General features: G+C 42.3%; 1 protein-coding gene across 5 annotated transcripts; it reads left to right on the forward strand.

Moving 5' to 3' along the window:
* Window positions 1-116: 116 nt before the first annotated feature.
* dot1l (DOT1-like histone H3K79 methyltransferase) lies at window positions 117-25,467 on the forward strand. 5 transcript variants are annotated; one of them, XR_013905290.1, is made up of 29 exons: window positions 117-505; window positions 7,068-7,111; window positions 7,204-7,278; window positions 7,540-7,603; window positions 9,043-9,271; window positions 9,510-9,604; window positions 10,310-10,372; window positions 10,500-10,555; window positions 10,766-10,845; window positions 11,574-11,642; window positions 11,728-11,834; window positions 12,468-12,509; window positions 12,597-12,683; window positions 12,780-13,002; window positions 13,157-13,270; window positions 14,506-14,597; window positions 14,698-14,799; window positions 18,758-18,895; window positions 19,055-19,180; window positions 19,410-19,849; window positions 19,934-20,030; window positions 20,133-20,282; window positions 20,491-20,533; window positions 20,957-21,570; window positions 21,892-22,097; window positions 22,312-22,385; window positions 22,490-23,170; window positions 23,746-24,541; window positions 24,671-24,717. XR_013905290.1 is itself a non-coding variant. In XM_026160167.2 (28 exons), exons 1-28 carry the CDS (start codon window positions 425-427, stop codon window positions 24,676-24,678), a joined length of 4,200 nt encoding a protein of 1,399 aa, XP_026015952.1. In that variant the 5' UTR covers window positions 117-424; the 3' UTR covers window positions 24,679-25,467. The 5 variants fall into 5 exon arrangements, 2 of the variants coding, with proteins under 2 accessions (XP_026015952.1, XP_080153568.1); XR_013905291.1 differs by having other exon boundaries at window positions 12,783-13,002; XM_026160167.2 differs by lacking the exon at window positions 23,746-24,541 and having other exon boundaries at window positions 24,671-25,467.
* The last annotated feature ends 497 nt before the right edge of the window (window positions 25,468-25,964 follow it).

Genomic DNA, 25,964 nt, shown 5'->3' on the forward strand with positions numbered 1-25,964 from the left:
TCCTGCGTTAATATGGAAAAAAAGTCGTGATGTTATCGGTGTTCTCACGCAGCTTGGGAAGGGGTGGCTTGCTCGTGAGCTGGCTCAGTGACGTCTGCGTCCCCTCCGCTGCCAGTGGCCCCTTGCCATAAGTATTCATGCCGGGCAAGATGGCGGCGATACGGAATCGGTGTTATTGCCAGTGGGCATAAAAAAGGCATTTTATTTAAAATAGAACAGCGAGTCATATCCAGTTATACACTTGAACGCATCGTGAGTGTATCTGCCACGTAACCAGCGTCGACGTCTTTTTTAATTTTACGCGTTTGAACGTTTTTCTTACAAAATGTTCTCGTTGTAAGTCGCTCGCTAACCGACCAGCTGGCTAACAGAGAGCAGTTACTAGCTAGCTATCCACCACAGCCAAGCCGCCGTGAAGTGTAGGATGGGAGAAAAGCTGGAGCTCAAGCTCAAATCGCCGGTTGGAGCAGAACCCGCTGGGTATCCATGGCCGTTACCAGTATATGTAAGTGTTAAACTTTAAAGCTTAATTTTTGTAGCTTTTAAGCTTTGCCTTTTGTTTTAGTCTTTGTTAGCCGCGTTAGCTGTGCGCTAACTCTAGCTAGCAGAAAGAGCCGTGGCACGCTCGTCCGGAGAATCGGGTCATACTGGTTGGGATGGTGACAGACGTGCTGTATCAGCCTTCTGCCATGGCTGATGGCATACCTGGATTATTTCAATCCGTTCTTTCCTTGTCATACTGTAGACACTTAGATCCTACGGCACATTTGACCGTAGCTAATAAAACTAACAGTGACAGCCACTGATCGGAGGTTGTTTTGAAATTGGACCACCGTTTTGTTAGTCTGTCCCTAACTTATTTTATGGCCGAACATTTTTTCCCTGCTCACATAGACCACACCATATCTCCGATGGTTACACAGTAGGTTTTTGAACTCCTGTCTGTACACATCTGAATAGCAGTGTTGGCATTCCTAGACTGCCTTCTGTGTGTGTATGTGTGTTATCCCAGCATAGTTTTAGGAGCGAGAGCAGCTGACTTGTGTTTGCTCGGGTTAACTCTGTACATGAGGTGGACCCACCACCCCCATCAGTCAGTCTGCTCTGTGCAGTGATAGCAATCATGCCTGGTAGAGACACGTTTCTCTCTCTTCTCTTAATTTTATTTCCATGTAGCTGTCAGCACGTCAGTGCCTGCAGTTGACTCATTCAGTATAAGCGGAAGGGGAAGCGGTTGTAAGTTCTGTGGTCCTTTTCAGTGGTGTGTAGTTAGTTTGAACTATCTTTCTCATTTATAGTAATTGCGGTGAGAAGATAGCGGAGTTTATGAGAATGCGTGTGTGGGGTCTCTTTGTGGCGCTTTCCCCCACCCCCACGCTGCACTGTGTCTGTTAGTCTGGTTATTTCACTTCCATCATAGTGTGTTTGTCCCATCACCCGTTTCAGTCTCTGTTGAGTCAGAGTTGCTTGTCGATGCAATCAGGCACTCCCTCCCTGCTTTGCCTGACAGAGCTGACCCTCCCTTTTTGCACTATGCCAGACTCTGATAACACTCAAAGTTCCTCCCTCCCTTCCTCCCATTTCCTTATGTTATGGTCTGCAAAGATAAACAGGAGGACAAACATGTCAGGAATTTAATACATCATTGGGCTGCGTGAGCTATTTATACTGTCATGTGTTGAATTAGAAACAGCTGATGCATGTGGAGTTGTGTGATATGGAGCCCATTCATGCGGTGCTCTCCTCCTGTTTTCAAAGGGGGAAACACTTCCCCTCTCCTCTCCCTTCCTCTCTTGTCCATATGGTCAAGTCTGCAGGGAGGAAGATATGAGCCTGCTCCTGTTCAGCAATGCTGTATTATTAGAATTCACATACAAGTATGTGTTCCCAGTCACGTTTAAAACTCATTGTGTTTTCCCTTTGTTGAACTTCTTGGTGGTAACAGCAGATCCCACTCCATTTACTCTTGACTCCTACATTGCACCACATTAGGATTGCTTATCACACCTACAGAGCACGAGCACATTGCTATCTGTGTATGATAGACACAACATGGTGTTACAGGCTTTTGATGTGTAAGTTGTGCTTTTAGTGAACCAAGCCCATAGAAAAAATGCAAAGAAGATGTTCTCTGATCTCTTTTGTTTAGCCTTTCATCTGCTGTTTGCTCACTAAATCCCCACATCTGTGCATCTGTAAATGCTTCCATATGAAGAGCACCTCTGGTGTGGTGCAGCTCTTTATCCATCTGGTTCTAGGTATTGGTACTAAGCAGCCCCACACAACACTTTTAAGAGATACGCTGGTGTTTTAAGTACTTTTGGTGTATGATCAGTAGGAATGTGTGGATTGTTTAATTCTGTATCACCACTGATATCATTATTACGAGTTTGGCTGATATCCACAGATGTTATCAAAGATGGACATGCCTGCCTTGTCTAAAGTGTGATGCTAGAGTGCCTTAAGCCTGTGTTCTTTGTAACACCAGGGGGCTAAGTCTGGTTGCAAAAATACCAGAAAAGATTGGAAGAAATAGGTTCCTTCTTCATTGAGAAGCTCTGTACACACTGTGCTGATCAGACTGATGGCCTCAGTGTCTAGTTTCAACTGATTAATTTTGAGCCTAATTTATAAAAAATGATTTAGAGTCAGAAAGGGCCATGATAAGCTATGAGCATATCAAGGATCAGTCATATCCACCTCTTGCTCGTCACATCTGGCTTCAAAACACCAAGATGGCGACGGTGAAAAAGCTCAGCTGGAGGCTTCATAACAGGACTTCACAAACCAGTGGATGACATCGAGGTGGCTATGTCCAACTGTTATGCTGTCTATACTAGTGAGGAGTACTGGCACCAGTTTTTATTTTATTTCTAATTCATCGCCCTTTTTGTAGTGGTTTAGACATTTGCCTAATAAGTGAAAGATCACCAGTTTGATTCTCGGAGGAGACACCGATGCCTTTAGAATTGTGCCAGGAAGGGTGTCCGGCATAAAACAACTGCTAAATCAAACATGTGGAGCTACCTGCTGTGGCAGCCCCTTGTGAATAAGGGAGCAGACTAAAGTAGCTTTTATTCATTGGCCCTTTTGTGCTGGGAAAACAAAAACAAATTTCATTTAAAAAATGACCAAGCTGTTTTAAAGCTTTTCAGCTCTTTGTCGCACCATCTGAGTATTTAGCCAGCACAAAATTGATGTGACACAACAGATAAAGATTGGTCATAGAAATTTGTAGCTCTAATCTCTTGTGCTCTTAGGCAGTAAATGCTAATACTGACATCTGACTCATGTCTGTTTGATCTTCTTTGTTACAAAATCAGTAGTGACTGAGCATAATTCTTATGTGCATAAATGGAGGTATAAATAAGCTTGATTAGTCTCGATATAGCTAAAACAAAAAGGCTCTTTCATCTTACTACTTTTTTGCCATTTGATAAATAAAATGTATTCAAATTTCTATACAAAGCCTGACTTTGGTCATTTGTTCTCATTGGGTGTTGCGGTGTAGATAGTTGAGCAGTGTTTTGGGTAAAACCCCTACACCCACGGTGCATCTGTGAGGAGAGGTAGTGTGGAGAGGAGGAGTAGTACGTGCGTCACTTGAACCCACAGTGGGGAGGAGAGGAGGGTCCTCTGTTCTTTTTGTCTGAGTCTAGCTTTCAGACGGCGTTTATTTTTAGCAGCAGCTCTCTACTGGTGTTGCTGTGTGCCGTCTTTGTGTGAGCAGGTGACCTCCCCCTGCTGCATCTGATTCGCTCACTTCATACTCTGTATAGCTTCCATATTAAGAGCTACACAGTGCTTTGCTCATGTGTGTTTTAGGAAGATTTGTAGCTCATTATCATTAATAGTTAGCTCCATAATGTGGTTAACTGCTGTGCTCCGCTAACAGATCTCCTGTCTAGCCATGGTTCTTTCAGGGTGTGCGCATGGATGTTTTAGTTTTGGCGGAAGTTTGCGTAGTATTGGCGGGTAGTATTGAGCGGGAAGCTGGAAGCTGTGGGCTGAGAGCTGAGAGCCGTTAGCTCATGCTGCTGTGCCAGGCCTCAAACAGCTGACAAATAGCAGGCTCTCCTCCTCTCTCAGGCCCCCCTTTCCTTTCACAGTTCTTTTTTCGCTTCTCGCTTTCACTTTCCCTGCCTTTGTCCTCTTTCACCTTCAGTTTTCTTTTTTTTTTTCCCTTTCTACTTTCTTTCTTTTCTTTCTCTCCAGCAGAGGCTCTCTTTGGCAAAGCAGGAGACGGAAAGTGGGTCAGTGGGTCAGCTCAGGCAACAGGCTTAGGCAGCCTGTGTGCTGGATGCAACTTGAGTCCTGTTACTCACAGAGAGCTGCTCAGGCACTCCTGCTAAAATTAATGAATATAATTTCCCTGCATGTGTAAAATACAATAGATTTTTATCTTATTCAAGTTTGCTTCTGACCAACTTAGGGTGATTTTCAGAGACACGGGATATAGCATGAGCATAGCTTCAGCCTCTCCAGTTTCATTAGGGTTCCCATTGGCATCAGCTATTTTTTTCAAGTTCCTATATACATTCAAATAGACACATACAGTCTGCATTAACATCTCAAACAGATGTTATTGAAATTCATAAAAACTCATCTTAGAACAGTACATTAAGACAGATACATATACTAATTTATTTTAAACACACGTTAACTGGGTAATAAGATTCAAATAATTTCTTTGTAAGGTCTTTTTGTGGCTCTGTGGTGAAATGTTTAGGACATTTGCCTTACATGTGAAATATCCCTGGTTCAGTCCTGGGAGGAGACACAAACCCGGCCTTAAGGGGTCACAAGCTGCTGTACTCTTACTAATGATCTCAAAGGCAGGGGTTTCGTCAGGAAGGGCATCTGGCGTAAAATCTCGTCAAATCAAACATGCAGATCCATCTGCTGTGGAGACACCCTCAGGAAATAAGAGCGCAATCAACACGCAGGGCTCACAAAATCGCTAGCCCGATGTCCCGGAGCTAGCGATATCTCTGGTCGGGCGACCAAAATCTATCTCAGCCTTGCCCGTCAGGCTATATGATAACCCGACGGGCGGGGCTGAGATGGATTTTGGTCACCCGACCAGAGATATCGCTAGCTCCGGGACGTCGGGCTAGCGATTTTGCGAGCACTGAACAGTATCTCTTTCTCTTCTTCTTTGTTGTAATTTCTCTTTAATTATATTTATAATGATCAAAACTCCCATCCAGCAGTTTTATACCTTACCTTCACACATATTAGTGTGCATGTCATATTTACTTTCCCTCCACTCGATGTCTTTTTTTTAATAGAAAACGGTTTCATTAACATTCCTGCTGGATTTGGAAATGCTGTTTTAACAGGCACTGTCGCTCAGCAGGTAATCCGACCTTTCCAGGGTCTGTTACACAATCCGTTGCAGAGCTAATGCAGCAAAAGACTCATGAGTCATAAAATATGTTTAGGGGCTATAAATGCATTTGCTGCAGGGTTGCACACAGGATCATGATTTGGTTAAAGGAAACTCTGAATATTAAACATTACACCGTTCTCCAGACTAACATGCATTAATAACAAGAACAGTTCCTCGTGGCTAATTAACATAAGCAGCATGTGCCCATGGCTAATCAGCATTTCATTGCATACGCACATCGCCAGACCATATATTTACACACATCTTGTTTATACTAACACATGCTCAGTACAATACTGGCTCAGCAAGCACTCTGTTAAACTGATTATTTCCCCATAAACATATCAGGAGTTTTTCCCTGCGGTTAGCTACTGTGATGAAGCAATACCCCTGTTTCTCTGCGATTGCATTCACATAATCCTCCTAATGCACATTCAGAATCTCCCAAACACTAAAAAACTGAGTGGTGGTGGTAGTGGCTCAGGAGATAGGACAGGTCATCTGTCAGCAAGATGGTTCGTGGTTCAATCTCTGGCTGCATGTTGAAACATCCTTGTGCAAGATACTGGCGTCGTGTGTTTACCCAGTGCTTCGATCAGTGTGATTAGATGTTGTATGAATGTGTGTGGGAATGGGTGAAGGAGCTTTGTAGTAAAAAGTGCACAGTACAAAAGCACTATATGAGTACCAATCCATTCACTCTTTTTCCTGTTCAGGCCTGCTTTTCAGCCAGTCAGCAATTTGCCTACATGTAGCACCACCTTTCATCCTATCATGTCCTTCTACTGTGGAACCAGCTAACATTTTGGGTTCAGGAGACAGAGACTCTGTGCTTCTGAAATTAGGCCTGATTTAGGCTACATCATAAAATGTTTAATGTAGCTTAAATCAGGTGACCTTGAACCATCTGAGGAACTTCCTCTTTCTTTTTATGATCACTACGACAATACTCAGTGTGGTAAATGGCTGTAACTCAGGAAGGTAGAGCAGGTCATCTACTGATCGGAATGTTGGTGGTTTGATCCCTGGCTCCTCCTAAATATCCTTGGGCAAGATATTAACCCCAAGTTCCTCTCTGATGCATATGTCAGGGTATGAATGAGTGAGTGGTAGTAAGCACTTAACAGCATAGATGACAGTACTTGTGTGAATGTGGCATGTTGTATAGAGTAATATTTGAGTATTATTTTAGTATTTGAGTATTCCCGGCGTAGAAAAGCGCCATATAAGACTCAGTCCATTTACCATTTAAATATTTGTCTTCTCTTTCCCCTCACACTCCCTCTGGTCGCTGTAGGTGTTTGTTCCCACCTGAGCCTGATTCTGACAGTTTTTTTCTGCTAAAAGGGAGTTCTTCCCTCCCATGATTGTCAGTTGATGAGATTGTATTAGTGTTTTGACCTATGATTTACTGAGCTGTGGTATTGTAAGGTCAGATGTGAAGACAGTTTAGGGTATTTTATTTTCAGCTGTCAGTTTATTAGATACACCCCACTTAAACATCAGTCTTCTAAAACTATCATGGCTTCAGCAGTGTTGAGGTTTTGTTTAGACTGGTTTTGAGTGGTCGTGTTTGGAGTTTAAGGACATCTAAAAGCTGTAATTTGTGGTGCTGCTGAGTGAAATGTTTTATTCTCGGTGTGGTTTTTGTAATATTTTCTCCCTCCCTTTTAAGGATAAACACCATGATGCTGCTCATGAAATCATCGAGACCATTCGGTAAGCGATGTTTCCGTCCTGCGATACTCCTACATGCACATGACTGTCAAAGACCTGATTTAGTAGTGATTTTATGTTTGTTTATTTAATAGGTGGGTGTGTGAGGAAATCCCAGACCTCAAACTGGCAATGGAAAATTATGTACTCATTGACTATGACACCAAGAGGTAAAATAATGTCATCAGTATCTGTAAAATCAAAGTCTGTGAGTCAGACAGAAGGTTAGATTGATGTCTCTGATAATTAGTTTAGTTAGTTTATGAGTCAGATTTAAAGACTTGATTAATTTTACCCAGCCATGATAACAAATTAGGTCATGATAGTTAGGGTTAACCCATGTGAGCTGTATTATTTCACTCAGAAATGTGCTGTTATTACTTAAATTAAATTATAGAGATCATATTTTATGTGTTGCCTCTCTCTCCCAGCTTTGAGAGCATGCAGAGACTTTGTGACAAGTACAACAGGGCCATTGACAGCATTCATCAACTGGTGAGTCCATATGTGAAAAGTTCCTTGCTGTTTTGTAGGAGAAGGCTGCACATTAGTCACAAACCTGGTTCTTTTGAATCTGTGCCCTTTGTGAATCATTTTCCCTAACTGTTTATTCTGGTTTTGAGTATTTATAGTAGGATATCAGAGCCAGTGTTCTCTAAGGTGGTCTATCTTTGTCCTTCAGTTATTGGATTTTGGTAAGAACTCTTTAGTGTGCTGTCTTATCTACATTCCACTGCAGTAATTAAAGAAATAGTCCACTTACACAGGTATTCAGACCTTTTGCTATTGATTTCTGGTGCATGCTACTTTTCTCAGAGATCACTTAGGAACTTCTAAAGATTGTCTGGAGTCTACCTGGCACTAATTAAATCATCTGTCCATACAACAGTACATTTCCCTAACCGCTTATTCCTCGAGAGCTGGAGCCTATTCCAGCTGTTGAAAGGTAGAAGTCAGAGTATATACCCTCACAAGCCCATCTTAAGGCTAACACAGGGCTAATTAAATCAGCTGGTCATAAATATGATATGTGTCTGTGTAAGGTCTTACAGCTGCTGATGAATATTAGAGTAAAAACTAGTAAACTGTAGTCTCTGCTATTTAACTAGCCTGGGCCTTTCCTGTCTTATCTTTGCTTGCCAACATGCAGACCAGGGTGCCTTTCTGGCAGCCCTTAAAATTATTTTTCTGCCTCTCCAAGTAGTCTCTTCCCCCATCGTACTCCAACGCCACTGTCTTGGACTGACATAGGCTATGGTAGCTGTTTTTTGGCAGTTGAAACCACCTGTGAGGAGGAGCTGCTCATTGAGAAGAGCAAGGTTTATTCTCAGCACTTGTGGTCAAAGTCAGCCAAGCTGGATCCTGTCCATGGGACTCGTAACCCCTTAGAAAGGCAGCTGAACATATTTTTCAATAATGTATTTTTTATGTCAGTGTCAAAGTGCAGAGAAGCAATTTATCAAATTTATTATTCGATTAAAAAATGGTGGATGTGCATCCTTTGCTTTTACCCAAACTACATAAAACAGACAGAAACGTAAAATGTTCACTGATACTTGCCATCCACCGGGATTAAGCTCAAATAACTGTACCATTAAAAATAGAGAAAAATCTAAAGGACATGTTTGCCAACCTTGTGGGATCTTTCCCAAAAGAATTGAGGCTGTTATTTATTTATTTATTTTGCAAAAGTATTAAGTGAATGCTTCACATATTTATTGAAATGGGATATTTTAGTCTTTTATTTTTAACAGTTGTACAAACCACTCAAAAAGCCTGTATTTGCTTTGTCATTATCATGTGTGCAGGTTAATTGTGAAAAATAATTAAATACGTTAAGATGATACCGTTTACAATGAGTCTGAAAACTCCTAAAAGGGATGGAGTGCACTCTCTGGGGGCGCTATGTAATTGATGCAAATCCTGTTTTACAGTGGAAAGGGACAACCCAGCCCATGAAGCTAAACAAGCGTCCTTCCAATGGGCTGCTGAGACATATCTTACAGCAGGTGTACAACCACTCAGTGACCGACCCAGAGAAGCTCAACAACTATGAACCCTTCTCCCCCGAGGTGTACGGAGAGACCTCTTTCGACCTGGTGGCCCAGATTATTGATGAAATGGAAATGATGGAAGAAGACACCTTTGTTGACCTTGGCAGTGGTTAGTTTGCTGTTATACATTTCATTCTATACTAACCACTTAGTAGAAGCACCTGAAGTTTGTCTTTGTTTCTTAAAAGTACTCCAGTAAAGTGTGTTTGTGGTTACTTGGATAAAAATGCTAATTAAGAACTATGAAAATGTCTGAAATTGTAAGATTCAGAACTCCAGCATAAATAGCAAGTCTGGCAGCTTTGGTGTGTTTATGTATTTTTAAAGAAATTGTTTCATATTTGCAGGAGTAGGGCAGGTGGTGCTGCAGGTTGCAGCAGCAACCAACTGTAAACACTACTACGGTGTAGAGAAAGCAGACATTCCAGCTACCTATGCAGAGGTAACTCCATTATCTCACATAACAGATATACAGACCCAGCAGCACGAGATCACTGCGTTTAGATTTGTTTTAGTGAAAAGCCAAAGCTTACTATAGACAGCTGTAAACTAGAGCGTAGTCTAGCAGAAAGAGCACCTGCTGTTTATTTCCTCTTCAGATCAGCCTTCAAACTGGTTTCTTTGTTAGCATTTTTTTGCCCTGTCACGCTGCACCAAACAAGGTGCATATACCTGTTCCACACTTGCACTAAAGCACTAAACGGAGTTCAATTAAGATTGTAAATGTCTGACACAGCTGGATTGAACCTTAAGCGGTCTTCAAACTTCCAGCAGCTCTATCATAATGTGACTGTAGTGTATGACTGCAATCAGTGCCGGTTTGACTATAGAGCAGGTAACAGACTGGTGAGTAGTGCCCAAGCTTCAGATAAACATCCCTGCTTTGAATTAATGTCTCCCGACTGGGCGGAAATTCAACTCAAAATCTTAGTCTTAATCATAAGTGTGAAACTCATGCTCGAGTCATTCTGGTAACTGAAAGGGCGTTTTTTAGAAACCAGTATCCAAACTTTAACTGGGGGCTATTTGTTTACTTCCTCTCTTTCTTGAAATGCCTCCACAACTCTCGCTTTATCATAATTTTGACTTTTAAAAACTTGAATTTTCGTATCAAGTGTTCTGATATTGTTTCTGTTCTTTGTTTCAGACCATGCATAAAGAGTTTAAAAAATGGATGAAATGGTATGGGAAGAAACACGGGGAGTACACAGTAAGTTGGTTCTTGTGTGACACAAGTTGCACTTTCATTGCACACACGTTCAGAAGAAACAAATTCAGGTGCTCTGTAGATTCACAGGTGTTCAGGACTTTTTCCATAACCGTACAATTTGTTTCAGCTGGAAAGAGGTGATTTTCTGTCTGAAGAGTGGAAAGAAAGAATCGCCAACACAAGGTGGTGTACAAAGCCTGATCACAGTGACAGACTGAAAGACAAAATCTTCATTTATGCTTTTCTGCAAATAAGGCCGTTTAGAATCTGAATCTAATCAAAATATAATCAGAAAATCGCCTCCTTAACTGTTTTTGTCATTCATTACATCCTGAGGTAACCATTTTTACTGTGAATTGAACTGTGAAGTATTTCCTCTTGTCTGTTTTCCAGTATTATTTTTGTGAATAACTTTGCCTTTGGTCCAGAGGTAGATCACCAGCTGAAGGAGCGCTTTGCTAACATGAAGGAAGGTTAGTACTTTTCAGCTAATAACTACACTACTTACTCATTACTTGTTTGTACTTGAAAACATCTGCGTTATTTTATCTTTCAGTTAAAAAACACTCAGACATACACAAGGCTCTTAAATTGGAAAATGTATAGATCATCACTTAAATTCTGATCAGAATTATCAGAAAAATTGAGCATAAATTATGTTGCACTGACGGTCTGTTAGGCACATTGATGAATTTGTGTTCTATAGAGTCAACAATGTTTCAGCTTCAAAGTCACAAACATACAATTTCTGCATTATATTCAGACCCACCACTTTTTGTATGTCATGTTTGGATCAGAGCATTCTTTTAAAAATCATTTGAGGAGATGTGTCCACTTTTTCTTTAATCTCTACAGTCTGCTCTCTGTTAATTTGGTATTTTCAAATTTCCCAGCAAAACTGAATTGAGACCCTTTATTGAAAACTAGAGAAAATTAATCAAAGATAGAAAAGCAGTTTGAAAGCAGGTGCATGTAGTATTTTGTTTATATAAAGCATCATGTTTTTGTAGTGTTGGTAGTGATTAATTCTTCAGCTGTTCTCATTGTTAATTAAGCTAAAATTGGCTCATGAGATCCATCCATAGATAGTTAAAGTGATTGTGTAAATTACCATGCGTGCGTCAAGTAATGAGCTGAAAAAGCTGTGGTGTGTACAACACATGTAAAGGATTTTTGTGCATTTGTTTTTCTATTTCCCCAGGAGGGAAAATTGTATCCTCCAAACCCTTTGCACCTTTAAACTTCAGAATCAACAGTCGAAACTTGAGTGGTAAGCACCCAATTTATTTAAAAAATAAATAATATTTAAGGCTCAATTAGACTTCCGTGTGATATTCTTCCCTTCTGTCCTGCAGATATTGGCACAATTATGCGTGTGGTGGAGCTTTCTCCACTCAGAGGCTCTGTTTCCTGGACTGGAAAGCCAGTTTCCTACTACCTGCATACCATAGACCGCACCATAGTAAGCACCCATGCTTCTCTTTGTCTCTGTAATGAGAGGAAGTGGTCCCAGGCGCCCACACGTGAAATCCTAACAGAGGATCTCGTCAGCTCAATAAAAAAATAATTGACTACTAAAGCAACACAAATAAATTATCCATTAGAGACGAACCGTAACCTAAACTCAAGAGATAAGCTGCCATAATAACAGCTGGTATCATCTTAATGAGTAGTGTATCTTGAGAGTAAGCAATCTGAGGTTTCACAGGCAGACATGTGCTTATTAGATTACCGTGACATATGTGTCATTCCAGTAACTGGTGAAAGTAATCCCTGGTTACCTGTTGAAATCCCAGTGAGAAAACTGGCAGGCTGCCTGGAAAATGCTTGTGACAGTCTCATTATGCAGATGTGTTTCTTGTCACCACCTGATGCCGTTTTCCCTCTCCGTCTCACTCTTTATGAAGTTTTATTTGGCGATGACACAAAACACATTTTATGTACCGATTGTACTAAATTTAATTATTTAGTGCGTTTGCTTTTTTCAGTCAGAACTGTGAAACGAGCATGCACCTGATTCTTTAAGTGTTGTTACAAACGTGTAAATAAGAACTCTTAATCTAATACCCACATTTTCCTTTTTCTCATCTTCCAGCTTGAAAACTACTTTGCTAGTCTCAAAAATCCTAAACTCAGGGTGAGTCTTCTTCTTCAGTGTGTTGACAGTCCCTGTATTTACTACATTTTTTGGATCAGACTAGTAAATTGATTCATCTTCTGTTAGGAGGAGCAAGAGGCAGCTAGAAGACGTCAGCAGAAGGACAGTAAAAGCAATAGTACCACGCCTACAAAACCCAAGGAACCAAACAAGGTACAAGAATGAGAATTAAACCCGGACAATCTGGTCAGCGTTGTGAGACGGGTCTCTGTGTTCTCTATGTGACTGTTATCTCTTTGTGTAATAAAGCAGGACTCCTGTGGTGAAGAGGAGCGTCCTAGCTTGGTGACTGTGGTCAAGCCCTCCGCTAAACCGAGAAGAACGCGACTCCTGGCCAAAGGTCGCAAGCTGAACAATAAGAAACGTGGTCGACCCAAGAAAGCTACTCCAGCTGCTGAGAAGAAAAATAAGAAGAATCAGAGTGCGTTGGATTTGCTGCATGCCAAGACCCTTTCTGCAGCACCCCCTCAGGGTAAGAGCGCTAACGCACGCGTGCGCGCGCGCGCGCGCGCACACACACACACACACACACACACACACACACACACACACAATATGCTGTCTGTATTATTTCCTAAACAGGACTTTTATTGATGTTACTAATGAAAATATTACTATGCGTGCAGATGCATACCGACCACCTCAGAATCCCTTCTACCAGCTACCTCCCAAGGTCCAGCACTATACCCCTAGTCAACTTCTGCTGAGCCCAACTCCCCCTGGTTTGGAAAAACTGCTAGGTAAGTTAATGAAGACACCGATTGATTTTTTATTTTTTTTAAACTGTGATGCTGAAAAACCACATGCACCATACCAGATATACACATGGTTATATGAAATTCAGGTTACTGATTTAAGCAACAGCTTTTATATATCAGTATGGACAGACGTTCTGGGAAGTGTGGTGTGATTGATCTATAAGGAAATTTAACAAAGCATAAAGCTTTTTAACGCCACTTCTGTTTGTGGTTGTGAACTAAAGACTTAATAAAAGAGAACTTGATCTGACTTTTGTGTGTTGCCTGCTGGTTAGGATGATTCTCGTTGTGCTGAAGTTTTGGATGAGATCTTTTTCAGTGAATACATTCACATCGTGAGCCATCCACTCATAGCTATGACTCCGCCTCCGCACACACCTACATACAGAGGTGTATTGGAAGTACAGAATATTTATTTTTGAGAACCAGATTTTGTACTGAAATGTTAATCTTGTCAAAATAGTTCACGATACTGAACGTCCAACTGGGAAAGGTTTCATAAGAACTTTATAAGAAATTAGCTTTAAGGTCGCCACTGAGGATGAGTGGAGGGTTCCTAAAGAAGCTCTGCTTTTGCACAGTTCGCCTTTTTTATTTAATACCTTGAAAAATTGAGTTTTTAGGATTTGCATGAATGGTCTTTGATATTATTATACTTGTGTTGTAAATGTGCAAATGAAAATAAGCTTTTCTCTAAGTCTGGTACCTGCCATGTTTCACTCTGATGCCATCATTGTTTTTGTCTGTGGTCTCTGACAAAAGAACAGTAATCAGAAATAAGTAGCAGCCATTTCACCACAGAACACTAAAAATAAAAAATAAAAGCGTTGGTGGGCTTTCTCCACATCCTCAACTTCAGTTGCACGTCAGCATTTATTGCATCTTTGTTGTTCTTTTACGTGACCAGCTAACACCAGAGACTGATATGAGCCGAGAAATAAACAAACGAACAAACATGTTGAGCCTCATCCACATTTTAAACTGTGACAAGAAGAAAATTAGCTGGTGTGCATGTTTCATTATTTCCAGCAGTCATTTTTGCATGTGCACTTTTTTTTGTGCACAGGGTCAGAATATTTCTAGGCACACGTTATAGAATGAGGCCAAAACGTGAAGAGGCAAACAAAACAACAGTTCTGCAGTTCTCCAATCAACAGCAAACATATTTGTTAAACTGTCCGTCTCTTTCTGTCTCCAACTTTGATCTTCTTTTACAGACAATATCAAAATTCAGTACCTCCAGTTTATGGCCTACATGAAGACTCCTCAGTACCGCTCCAACCTGCAACAACTTTTAGACCAAGAGAAGGTAATTATTGTCTCAACAGACTGCATAGTGAGGTCATCTTCACCTCGCTAAATTCTGTATATACATTTATATTATTATATCTGCTTTCCACTCACTCTAGCAAAAACACAGGGACCTATCAGGGCAGGCGGAGCAGCTCCATTTGGTCTGTCAGTCTCACAAGGAGAAGATCAAAGGTCTCTTTCAGACTAAACTGGATGAGGTAAGAAGTGATGCTATGTTGCTCCCACCTGATGCAGTAACACTTGTTAGTAGAAATCTACAGAAAATGCTTCATTCAACCATTTATAGCATGTATATTCAAAAACTGCAGATTGTCAAACGGATGGGAATTGTAGACGAGCTTAAAACTCATGCTGTCTCTGTCCCACCTGAGGATAAACATGGTCAAAAGAAACAGGGGGGGGCGCTAGCGAGCGCGATGGAGTGAACACGCTTACTTCAGAGCCTCTGCACATTCCAGCTTAATTTGCATCAAAAATAGGCACTTAAGTTACCAATCTGCTCTCAAAGACAATCTTAAACTTTTAAACAGAGTTCCTACAGATTTGTGAGATGACGTTCCTTCATCTCACAAATCTGTCAGGAAAAGAGTACACAGACAGATAAACTTCACCCCACTCACTACATATAGAGACCCACATGGGAGGTACATTATGGTCAACGGCTCTATTGATGGAGTACTGGTTTCCCTCATCAATATCTACGCCCCTAATGAGGATGAGCCAAATTTCATACATACAATTTCTAATCTAGTACTTCAAAAGTATTCTGGTGTTTTATTGCTTGGAGGGTATTTTAATTTCGTCTTGTCACCTTATATGGATAAACAACCAAGTTTTAAAAGCCATGCGTTGCAAATGAGCAAAGCTCTAAAACATTTAACAACTGAACTGGGACTAATTGATGTCTGGAGAAATAGGTTTCCTAGCGTCAGAGATTATACTTTTTACTTGCATAGACATTTTACCTCTAAAACAGAAGAGCATAGAATTGACAATATTGAAATCTTACCAATTACACTATCTGACCATGCACCGTTATCATTCTCATGGGACTTAGGATTGACACCAAAACTAAAACTTTGACGATTAAATGCCTCACTCCTAAATGATAGCCAGTTTTGTGAGTTCATACATACTGAACTAAATACTTACTTGGAGTTGAATACAACTCCAGAGATATCGCCTTTAACTCTCTGGGATTGCGCCAAGGCATACATTAGAGGTTGCATAATATCATTTGCAAGTGCCAGGAAAAAAAGAAAAGAGGCTAGGCAGTGTGAATTGGAGGCCATAATAAAACACCTAGAGCAACAACACAAAAAAGCACAGACGGCCAATTTGCTTTCCGATCTTCAAATGTTACGTAGTGAGCTTAATAGTTTAATAAACGAGAAAATTGAGGGCAATTTAAGATTCATTAAACAAAAGTACTATGAACAGGGTAGTAGGGCTAGTAGATTGCTGGCAATAAGACTCAGGAAACAGCAAACTTGTAATATGGTCCAAAAGTTGAAGTCAGATCAAACCCTAATTACTAAACCAAATCAAATTGCAAGTTGCTTTGCCAATTTTTTCGAGTCAATATATAAAAATTCAGATGCATGTAAAGATGACAATACACTATCTGATTTCTTAGAAAAGATCAATTTAAAAACACTGCCAGAATCTGTAGCAAAGGAGTTAGATGAACCAATTCGAGAACAAGAAATTTTACAGGTGATTTCAAACCTTAAAACTAAAAAAAGTCCTGGCCCTGATGGTTTTATTAACGAATTTTATAAAAAACTTAAGGACAAAGTCGCACCCTTATTACTGAAAGCTTACCCCTGCGCTCTGGAGATGGGACTACAATTGTAGTAATTGTCGTAATCCATAAAGAGGGCAAGGACCCCACAAATTGTCAATCATACAGGCCAATCTCATTACTTAATACTGATTTGCACATTGTCACCACGATTTTAGCCAAAAGAGTTAGTAAAATTATTACACATGTTATAAATCCAGATCAAACGAGGTTCATTGCAGGAAGGCACTATGGGGACAATGTTCGTAGATTGTTGAACTTAATGTCCTTGTACAAGACTAAACAAGAAGAAACAATGATTCTGTCTCTAGATGCTCAAAAAGCATTCGACAGGGTTTCCTGGCAGTACTTGGGCCATACACTTGAAAGATTCAAATTTGGGCCAAACTTAATTAAGTGGATACAGATTCTTTATTCCAACCCAATGGCGGCTGTACGGGTAAATGGAACAATATCAGCCAGATTTCCACTGGAACGTGGGTGAAGACAAGGATGCCCACTGTCACCCCTGCTGTTTGATATAAGTATTGAGCCTTTGGTGCAGTTAATTAGAGATGAACATTAAATTCAGGGCCTTTCAATTAATGGAGAACAGCATAAATTGTCCATCTATGCAGACGATGTACTTTTATACATTTCAAATCCTGCAGTCAGTGTACCTCATTTAAAAGAAATTATTAGTACATATGGTTACCTCTCTGGTTACAAAGTTAATATTGACAAAACATTGGCAATGGATATAGGAGGAAGCATTTCACGAACATTCAAGGAGCGATGTGGCTTTAAATGGCCAAACGAAGGTATCAAGTATTTAGGAATTCAAATTCCTCACTCATTATCAGACTTGTTTAAAGTAAATTATGAAGTTATAGTTGCAAAAATAAAAAAAGATTTAGAGAGATGGACAGTCCTGCCTCTGTCTTTCTTGGGTCGGATTGAGAGCATACATATGAATGTATTGCCAAGACTTCTATCCCTTTTTCAAATGCTGCCTATTAACATTCCCAACTCTACATTTGATAATTTAGATAAACCAAACTATATGGCAAGGCAAACGCCCAAGGATCAAGTTCCAAACATTAAAACTGTCAAAACTGCCGGGGGGATTGGCTGTTCCAAATCTGAAAAATTATTTCTGGGCAGCTCAGATGAGACCCCTGACTTTTATAGATTTCTGCAGCTAAGAAGTTTTTTGACAAAACATAAAGAATGGAGGCAAGTTTTGGAGCCCTCACCCATTGAGGAAATATTTCTAAAAATATTTCAAAGTAATTCCTCCCCAAAATTAATCAGCAATTTTTATAACGCATTTATGAGTTTCAATATAAGTGCAACTTTGGATATTAAGGCAAGGTGGGAAGCTGAGACTGGCACTCAAATCTCAGAGGACACCTGGGAAGGTGGTCATGAGATATTTTAGAACCCCAGAGATAATTGCCAAAACGAAGCCTACAAATCCTGACACCTGCAGGTGAAATTGTGGTACTTCTTTAGGAACCCACTCACATATATTCTGGTCATGCCCAAAAATCTGCTCATTTTGGAATGACATATTTAAAGTTCTCAACACAGTTTTCCAACAACCATTAACAAAAGACCAACAGCTAGCCATTTTAGGAGTATTACCAAATGGTTTTGCGGGAAACAATAAAAAGTATCTCTTAAGAATCTTGCTTACAGCAGCACTAAAGTGTATTACTATTAAATGGCTGAATCTTGACCCACCTTCATATAATATGTGGATTGATAAAGTAAGAGAAATTTACCTAATGGAGGAAATAACATATGCTCTGCGGATTCAGAGAATTGTTTGCTGAGCGTTGGCGACCCATACATGCTTTACTGTTTCAATTATTTAGCATAGGTCTGTTTCGTTTTGTTCATTTATGGCTAAGATTGTCACATGTTATTTAATATTACATAAAGTTTTTGGGGCTTTTTGTTGTTTGTTTGTTTGCTTGCTTGCTTGCTTGCTTGGGTTTTGTTTTGCTTCCCAGTTTTATTTTGTGCTTCCTAATTGCAGTTCTTATTTTAATCTGTATTTCTGCATTGCGGTTCCTGTAACTGTCCTATTTGTGAACATTGACAAGTACAAGTTGCAATGTTGTAAATTATAATAAAAATTCAGTTTAAAAAAAGAAAAAAGGAACAGGGGGTGGATGCACACCTGCATCAGGTGTGACTGTATATGAGCACTTAGAATGTAAAATGCACTTTGACATTACTGCAGCAGGGAAAGCTCTTCAGCCAGTAGAGGTCTGCAAAGACTCACTTAGACACAATTCTTTTAAGCATCACGCTAGTAAAGCAACTGATAAAAATGTGTTGTTTTTTTTGTGTGTGCTGAACAGCTGGGAGTAAAAGCCCTGACTGTGGAGGACCTCCTTCAGGCCCAGAAGGAGATATCAGCCCATAACCTTCAGCTGAAGGAGCAAACCAAGCAGCTTGAGAGAGATATGGCTTTGCTGAGAGACCACAGCTTGCTGCTGGTGAGGCTTCAGATCCTCCAGCCCTTAATTACAGCATTGTCTCCAGCGGTTCTCACCTGTCATCGTACCTGCTGTTTAACTTTTGCGCAATGCTGGACGAACAGGCTGGCGGCGTTATGGGAGAGAGAGAGTGAGTAACAGTAACTTGTTATTTTTCAGCTGAAGTCTCGATGTGAGGAGTTGAAGCTGGACTGGGGCTCTTTGTGTCTGGAGAGTTTGTTGAAAGAGAAGCAGGCCCTGCGCAAACAGATCTCCGAGAAGCAGAGACATTGCTTGGAGTTGCAGGTACACAGCTGACATCTTCAGATTGTTGGATCTATATCCAGGTGTTTTGGTCTCTCTTTTCTGATGCGTGCCCCTCTACCTCTATCATCTCGCCACCCTTTAATCCACCTCACTGCTCTGTGGTTTTCAGGAAGAGTGTATGAGCTATTGTGACAAACATTTTCCAATATTTTAACATCGGTATAGCCTGTTTACCTGTGTAATAGTTCCCCCTGGTGTCTGTTTGTAGATAAGCATTGTGGAGCTGGAGAAAAGTCAAAGGCAGCAGGAGCTACTTCAGCTGAAATCCTACAGCCCTGGCGAAAGTTCCCCGTATAGAAAAAACCTGGAATCTCGCGCTTCCACAGACGTGGACTCTTCTAAGCTCGGCCTGTCTACAGCCCCAGTTCTCAACGGTGTTAGCCCAGAGTTTACTATCAACGGCACCAGCTCACCTTGTTTTGACCGGGTTAACTCCAAGGGTGAGCTTCTTTCTCGGTACCTGCCCATATCTCCGGACCATGAATTAGTGGCTGCCACCCCTGATGCCCGACAGAGGCAGCAAAGCTTCTCTCATGCTCTTCCTGACTACACGCGCTTCTCCCCTGCCAAGATTGCCTTGCGTAGGCACCTTAACCAGGATCCTACTGCCTCTGCTCACTTAAGAGGTCCAGGGCTGACCACACATAGGTTTGTTCCTACTACAAACATGTATGAACATTTTTATTTCTGCTGTTTGCAGATTGAATCCTAAAGCATCATTTATCTTTTTAGGGATCTGGGTGGTGTTAACTCTCCACTTGGAGCCAAACAGAACTGCCCCTCTCCCAACGGATGTGATGCTCAGAATAATCTCAAAAGCTCAGAGAGGGTGAATTTTCATCTTTCCCTGTGTCATTTTCACTGTGATTTATTTGCAAGCACACCTTGAGTCTTTCACTGCTGTAATTTTCCCATTTGTGCTGTGACACAGGGCATTAAAGAGAGGAGTCCATCTGTTCAGGGAGACAACAGCATTACAAGCCTTCCTATTAGTATCCCACTGAGCACTGTTCACCCAAGTAAATTACCAGTTAGCATCCCACTGGCCAGTGTGGTGCTACCCAGTCGTGCTGAGAGACTGGTGAGTGTGCTGACTTTTCCTATAGTACATCACTGATCCACCTCTCGTGAAGCCACGCTACACGATAAAAATATTATGTTTAAAGATTAAGATGTGTAGGTTAGGTTTTTATCTAGTCAATTATTTAATGTAATTGTCTAAAGTTCAAAATAAATCTATAATACCTTCAGATTTCACAATGATAAATTCTCTGCATTCATGATTTCAGAGAAGTACTCCGAGTCCTGTGTCACAGACCGGTCAGACCAATGGTAAGGATGGACTCTTCGCCTATTTTTCACTTGTGACTTTCAGAGTTTCTACTATAGTCAGGGTTTTGCCTGGATTAAGTAAGTAAGCCTCTGACTATGCAGTGTAAACATGGTCACAACATACAGTAAAGGGGATGATTCTGTTTTTGCTGATTTCATGGAATAATATGCATTTTCCAATTATTTTTGTCCATTTCACAAATAAAGCATAATTACCAAAATAAACCCCTTGCAAAGAAAAAAAGCTGGTTTTATTTTATTACAGCTTTAAAAATGGGTGAGTATATTCCTTGGGGTGTTGCTAAAAATTCCTCTGGGAAAAAACTTACTGCTGCTTACTTAAGGTTAAATATGTGAATTGAGGCTGTTTTATATTAGTCTGATCTTCCTGTGAAGCTTCATGAACTGTTTGGTCTTTGTTAGGATATTCATCCATCTCCAGCATGATGAATGGAGGTCTGCACCCCGAGGACCATAATGGCACTTCTTCACCACCTCCACACAGCAACACTTTAACAATGGGCCGAGGCGGTCCGACCCAGAGCCCCCCTCTCAGCACTGGGGGGGTGCTCCAGTATGCCGACGGACCCCCGAGGATTGTTCCAGAAGATGGACCGGAGGGCCAAGGAGGTGAATCGGACGCAGAAGCCCAGGAGAGTGAACTGCGAAGGAGGATCTTTTTCTCCTCCTCTTCTTCTTCATCCTCGTCTTCCTCTTCGTCAGGCAGCGGGGGCAGCGCAGCCGGAGGATCTCGCCTCCACCACCACACCGGCAACCCGGCCAAGCAGGGATACCACAGTAACCATGGAAACCACCACCACCAATCGCCCAGCACGCAGCACGCTCACACACCCACACATACGTCGTCATCGCACTCCTCTCACAGCCTCTGCTCTCAAGAGGGACGCAAGCGGGGGAGACGGAAACGTGGCAACCCAGGGCCTGTTATGGCCAGTGGATCCCCAAAGAGAAGATCATTCCCTGGGCTCAGCTCCAGCAACCACTCCTCAGGATCGCCACTCAATATCAACTCCATGGTGAGCACTGGAGACGAAAGAGCATATATGAGATTCTTTGAAGTTACATTATAAGTATTGTACTATATTAAGTATATACTCAATATTATAAGCAGTTTTAAAGGCTCCTGCTAATTCATCAGTCTTAAAAGTTCAATAGAGGCACACTTTGCGGCATGACCTTGAAACTGTACAACAAATGTAATAATAGCGTAATAACAGTGCCACATCCTCTTTAGCCATCGTACAGACAACCTGCTGCTCCAGCGTAACCATCCGTCTGTTTTGTTTTTCACAGATGTCGCCAGCGTCACTGTAAACTGTGATTATTTTTGCCAACAGGTGAACAACATCAACCAACCTCTGGAGATCTCTGCCATCTCCTCTCCAGAGCAATCAAGCCGCAGCCCCGTTGGGCCTGACCTAGACCAACCTCCCATCTTGAAGAGAGAGCGCCCCCTGGAGATGAACGGCACGGGTCGATATTCCACAGCACCCAGCTCAGACGATGAGGACTCGGGTTATCCTGTTGACAGCTCCAGTTCTCGGTAATATGAAGCTTATGATGGCGTCTTCATCGATCGGAAGTCATTTAAATGTCCTTGCTGAATAACCGTGTGATTCAGCATTTCCTGTTTGTGCTTTTATTTAATCACAAGTTGTACCGTTATAAATATGACTCAGTCAGCTCTGTTGCAAATTTCATATATTTATAATATTGTTACTGCTTATTTTGATTTCGATTTTTGTTTGTTTTTGCAGAATTGAAAGAAAAATAGCCACTATATCGTTGGAGAGCAGAGATGGATCTGGTAGACTCGGAGATGGTGAACGAGGTAGAAAATGAATACATTAAGAAATAATCATCATCATTCTCTGCCTTTCTGCTAGATGATGAGAGCTGTGTGTTTGTTTGTTTTTTTCCTTTCTCCTCCACTAGGGAGAAAATCAGGAAGCAGCAGTGGTAACAGCACCGGCAGTGAAGCCTCCTCATCGTCATCTTTGTCCTCTACCAGCAAATGGAAATCCACCTTTTCACCCATTTCTGATCCCAAACAACCCAACTCTGACCTGAGACAGGGGGGCTCTCCGTTTGGCATCGGGGGTTCGGGTCGGGGCACAGACTCAGATTCTGACCACAAACAGCAGCAGGTGAGGAAAGGGAGCGATGGAGAGTCCAGCTACAGCAATCCAAACCCTTTCCTCAGTCAGGAGGCAAGCACCAGGGGTGGAAGCAGCAGTGCTGGTGGTGCTCAAGGAGGAAGCAATTCAGACCAGCGCCAGACCCTCCAGAAGCAGAAGGCCTCCCGTGACTGGGAGCTGAAGAACAGCGGCAATCTGGCCAGTCAGAACCTCTTCATTTCTGCTGCCGCCAGCAGTGGAGGAGGCATTCTTAGTGGGAAAGTGGGAGGCAGTCCTGTAGCTGTTTCCTCGAGCACTGGGTCGTCTGTGGGGCAGTACCTGGGGGCTCAGTTCCCACTTGGAGGAACCTCAGTCTTGCAATCTTTGTTTGGGGCCCAGACTGGTGGATCCATGGTGACTGGGACCCCTCGGCTTGTCAACGGACACTCTGCCCTAGGAAGCTTCTCCAGTGCTGGGTTGGCAGGGGGAGCAGCTGGAGGTGAGCACGACTGATTAATAGCCAATGTTATCTAGGGATTAGCGAATAGTTGGAGGGAGGGCTTGGTTGTGTATTTGGGGTCATCTTGATATCGAATCGTGCAAGAGAAAGAGCCAGGTAAGTGTTCTCGACTGACTCTCTGTGCTGCCCTGCTTTGACGTGGACTGGCCGCTTAGGTGATGCAGTTGGAGACACCCTCGGAAAATGTGCCATTTTTCACAAAACTTTTGTTGAAATCATTAATAACAAAGCGTGAGTGACTGTTTGATTTCATGGAGGTCACGTTGTTGCGCATGCGTTTTCCCCGGGTGTGTTAGTGCATCAGAGTCATTTCACTTCCTGCAGCGTTACGCTGGCTGCGCTGAATTGGCTCCGTTACATTTCCAGTGGACTGACTCTGTTTGCTCTCTATGTGCTTGTCTCAGACTTGCTTGGCGCTTTGCACAACCTGGCTCAGCCCTTGCTTCTCTCTCTGTCCCCCCCCCCCCCCTGCTCTTTTTGCCACGGCTCTCTCTTGTCTCCACTCTCTCGCCCTCCTCCTCCTCCTCCCTCCATTTCTGCTGTATGATTTGCAGGTATATTTCACCACGTGGTTCCCTCAGTGTCCTCCCATCAGTTTGGGGCAACGCTCCCCACCTCAGGAGGCCTCAACTCTCTGCTCAGTCTCCCCTCCTCCTCTTCCTCTACCTCCTCCCAAACCCAGCAACACACCACTCCCCAGCCAGCCTCCACGCGCCTGGCGCCCGTGTCCTCGCCTATGCCCCTCTCGTTATCCCAGGCCCAGCACAGCCGCACGCAGTCAGTCCTGCATAGCCCCTCTCCTCCCACGCTCTCCCTGCCCCCTCCTCCACCCCTGCATAGCGTCCCCTCCTCGTCGACATCCACGCACTCTGACTCCCCAGCATCTTCTCGATCAGACTCCCTCCACTCCTCGCGTCTGTCCCTCTCCTCTCTCCACCATCAGAGAGCACAATCATCCCTCTCCATCTCATCCTCTACCTCTGCTGCTTCTGTCTCTGCTGCTGCATCCCTTTCCTCTTCCTCTCTCTCAGCCTCCTCTGCCTCCTCCTCTCGTCCATTTGCAGTGCACTACTCCCCCCGTCTGCCCCCTCCGCCACCGACCAGCAGTTCTGGTGGTGCTGGGAGCATGTGGAGGACTCAGAGCATGCATGGTACCTACACCACCTCCCAGCTCCCCAGCTCCCGACCTAGATAGGGTTTGGGGCTGAGGGGAAGGGCGAGGAGAGGGGAAGGGCGGAGAACAATCTGAGGGTGGATAGAGGGTGAGCGAGAGAGGCTGGTAGGGAGTGAGAGAGACAGGATGCCTGTTTTTCCATGTGCTTCTGCAAGCTGTTTGTCTGACTGAACAAGGTAAGAGAAGTAGGTGTTAGATTAAAAGTAAAGGCTCAATGCTCAATCAGCTGTCTGTGTTTTTGCTGTGTTATTTCTGGAAGCCTTAGAATCACTCATGATGTCCTCGTCTGTCTTTGAATGTTTCAGGTAATTGATGAAAACTACCTCAACATTAAATAAACTATGCAAATGTCCAGGTGTGGACCAAGGCACTCTCCTCATTCACTGGTGCTTCAAACTCTGCACTACCCAATCGCCTCCAAGACCGGCTTCTGTACTGGGATCTTTGTCTCTCTCTCTCACACACACACACACACACACACACACACACACACACACACTAACCACCACTATGGTCACCCTGAGCAGAATTCATAGGTACTGGTCATGTTTGTGTGTGGAGTAGTGTTGTCCAGCTCTGAGTGAACTTAAATATCGTGTTTGACATTAAGGTGCTATCTAATCTGTTCATATGTAGTTTCTTTGTTCTGGTGCCAATTATAGCGACCGGGATCCAGCAAAATCAGAAAAAAAAAAAAGAATTATCATTTAACGACAGGATAAACCAGGGTCTACTCCCCCCCCCCCCCAAAGTTTCACTTCACGAGTCACGCACACAGACACACAGAGCCAGTTCACTGAACTCTGCTCAGACGTCAAGGACCTTTGCTTTTGCGTGCATGCGTTATTTCCTCCCTCAGTGAAATTCTGTATTTGCTGCAATATATTTGGTTGCGTAACAAAATGAGGAGCTTTGTATTTTGGTCTAACTTCGCACTGGATATTAAGCTCACGTAGCAGAAGATGTACAAGCCCTTGCTTGTGTTAGTTGGCACCCCTGCCATGTTCATTATTTACTGTGTTTTCATATTTAAATTCGTGACAAACTGCAATGAGTTGTTGGTGCTTAATTCAAAGCCAAATAATAAATTAGATTGTGTCTGTTTGGTTTGCTCTGACTCCTTCTGTCTCAAAAAATAGTAAATATTTTGTAGCTATTTGCTTAAAGTTAAGTCGTTTCTGTTTTTCTGCTAATGTCAGATATTTAATGTTAGCAATAATCAGACAAATCTCTCGAAGGATGAGAGGAATGAGGAAAACATCTGCGGATGTTGATTTTGGCCTTATTTTGAGGATAAGGTAAATTAATAACATGCCTTTGGGTGTCAGTAATGCAACGCAGCGCCGAGTACATTTAACATTTGTTTAAAAAAAAAAGAAGAAGAAAAGAAATGGTGCTCTTCAGCCACTCGTCACTGTGGCTGCTCTGTTAAGGCTCAGCAAACAGCTGAATCCACGTGTCCAAGAACAACAGAGTTCAGTGAGTTTGTGTGTATTTATTAACTGTTTCTTTCCCGTCGGGTTGTGAAGTCGCACAAACGGCAACAGAAATATTCCTCTTTGTAAGCTAAGCTTAACAGTAGAGATCCATGCATTCATA

Source organism: Astatotilapia calliptera, chromosome 23 (assembly GCF_964374335.1).
Source record: "Astatotilapia calliptera chromosome 23, fAstCal68.1, whole genome shotgun sequence".
Lineage (NCBI taxonomy): Eukaryota > Metazoa > Chordata > Actinopteri > Cichliformes > Cichlidae > Astatotilapia > Astatotilapia calliptera.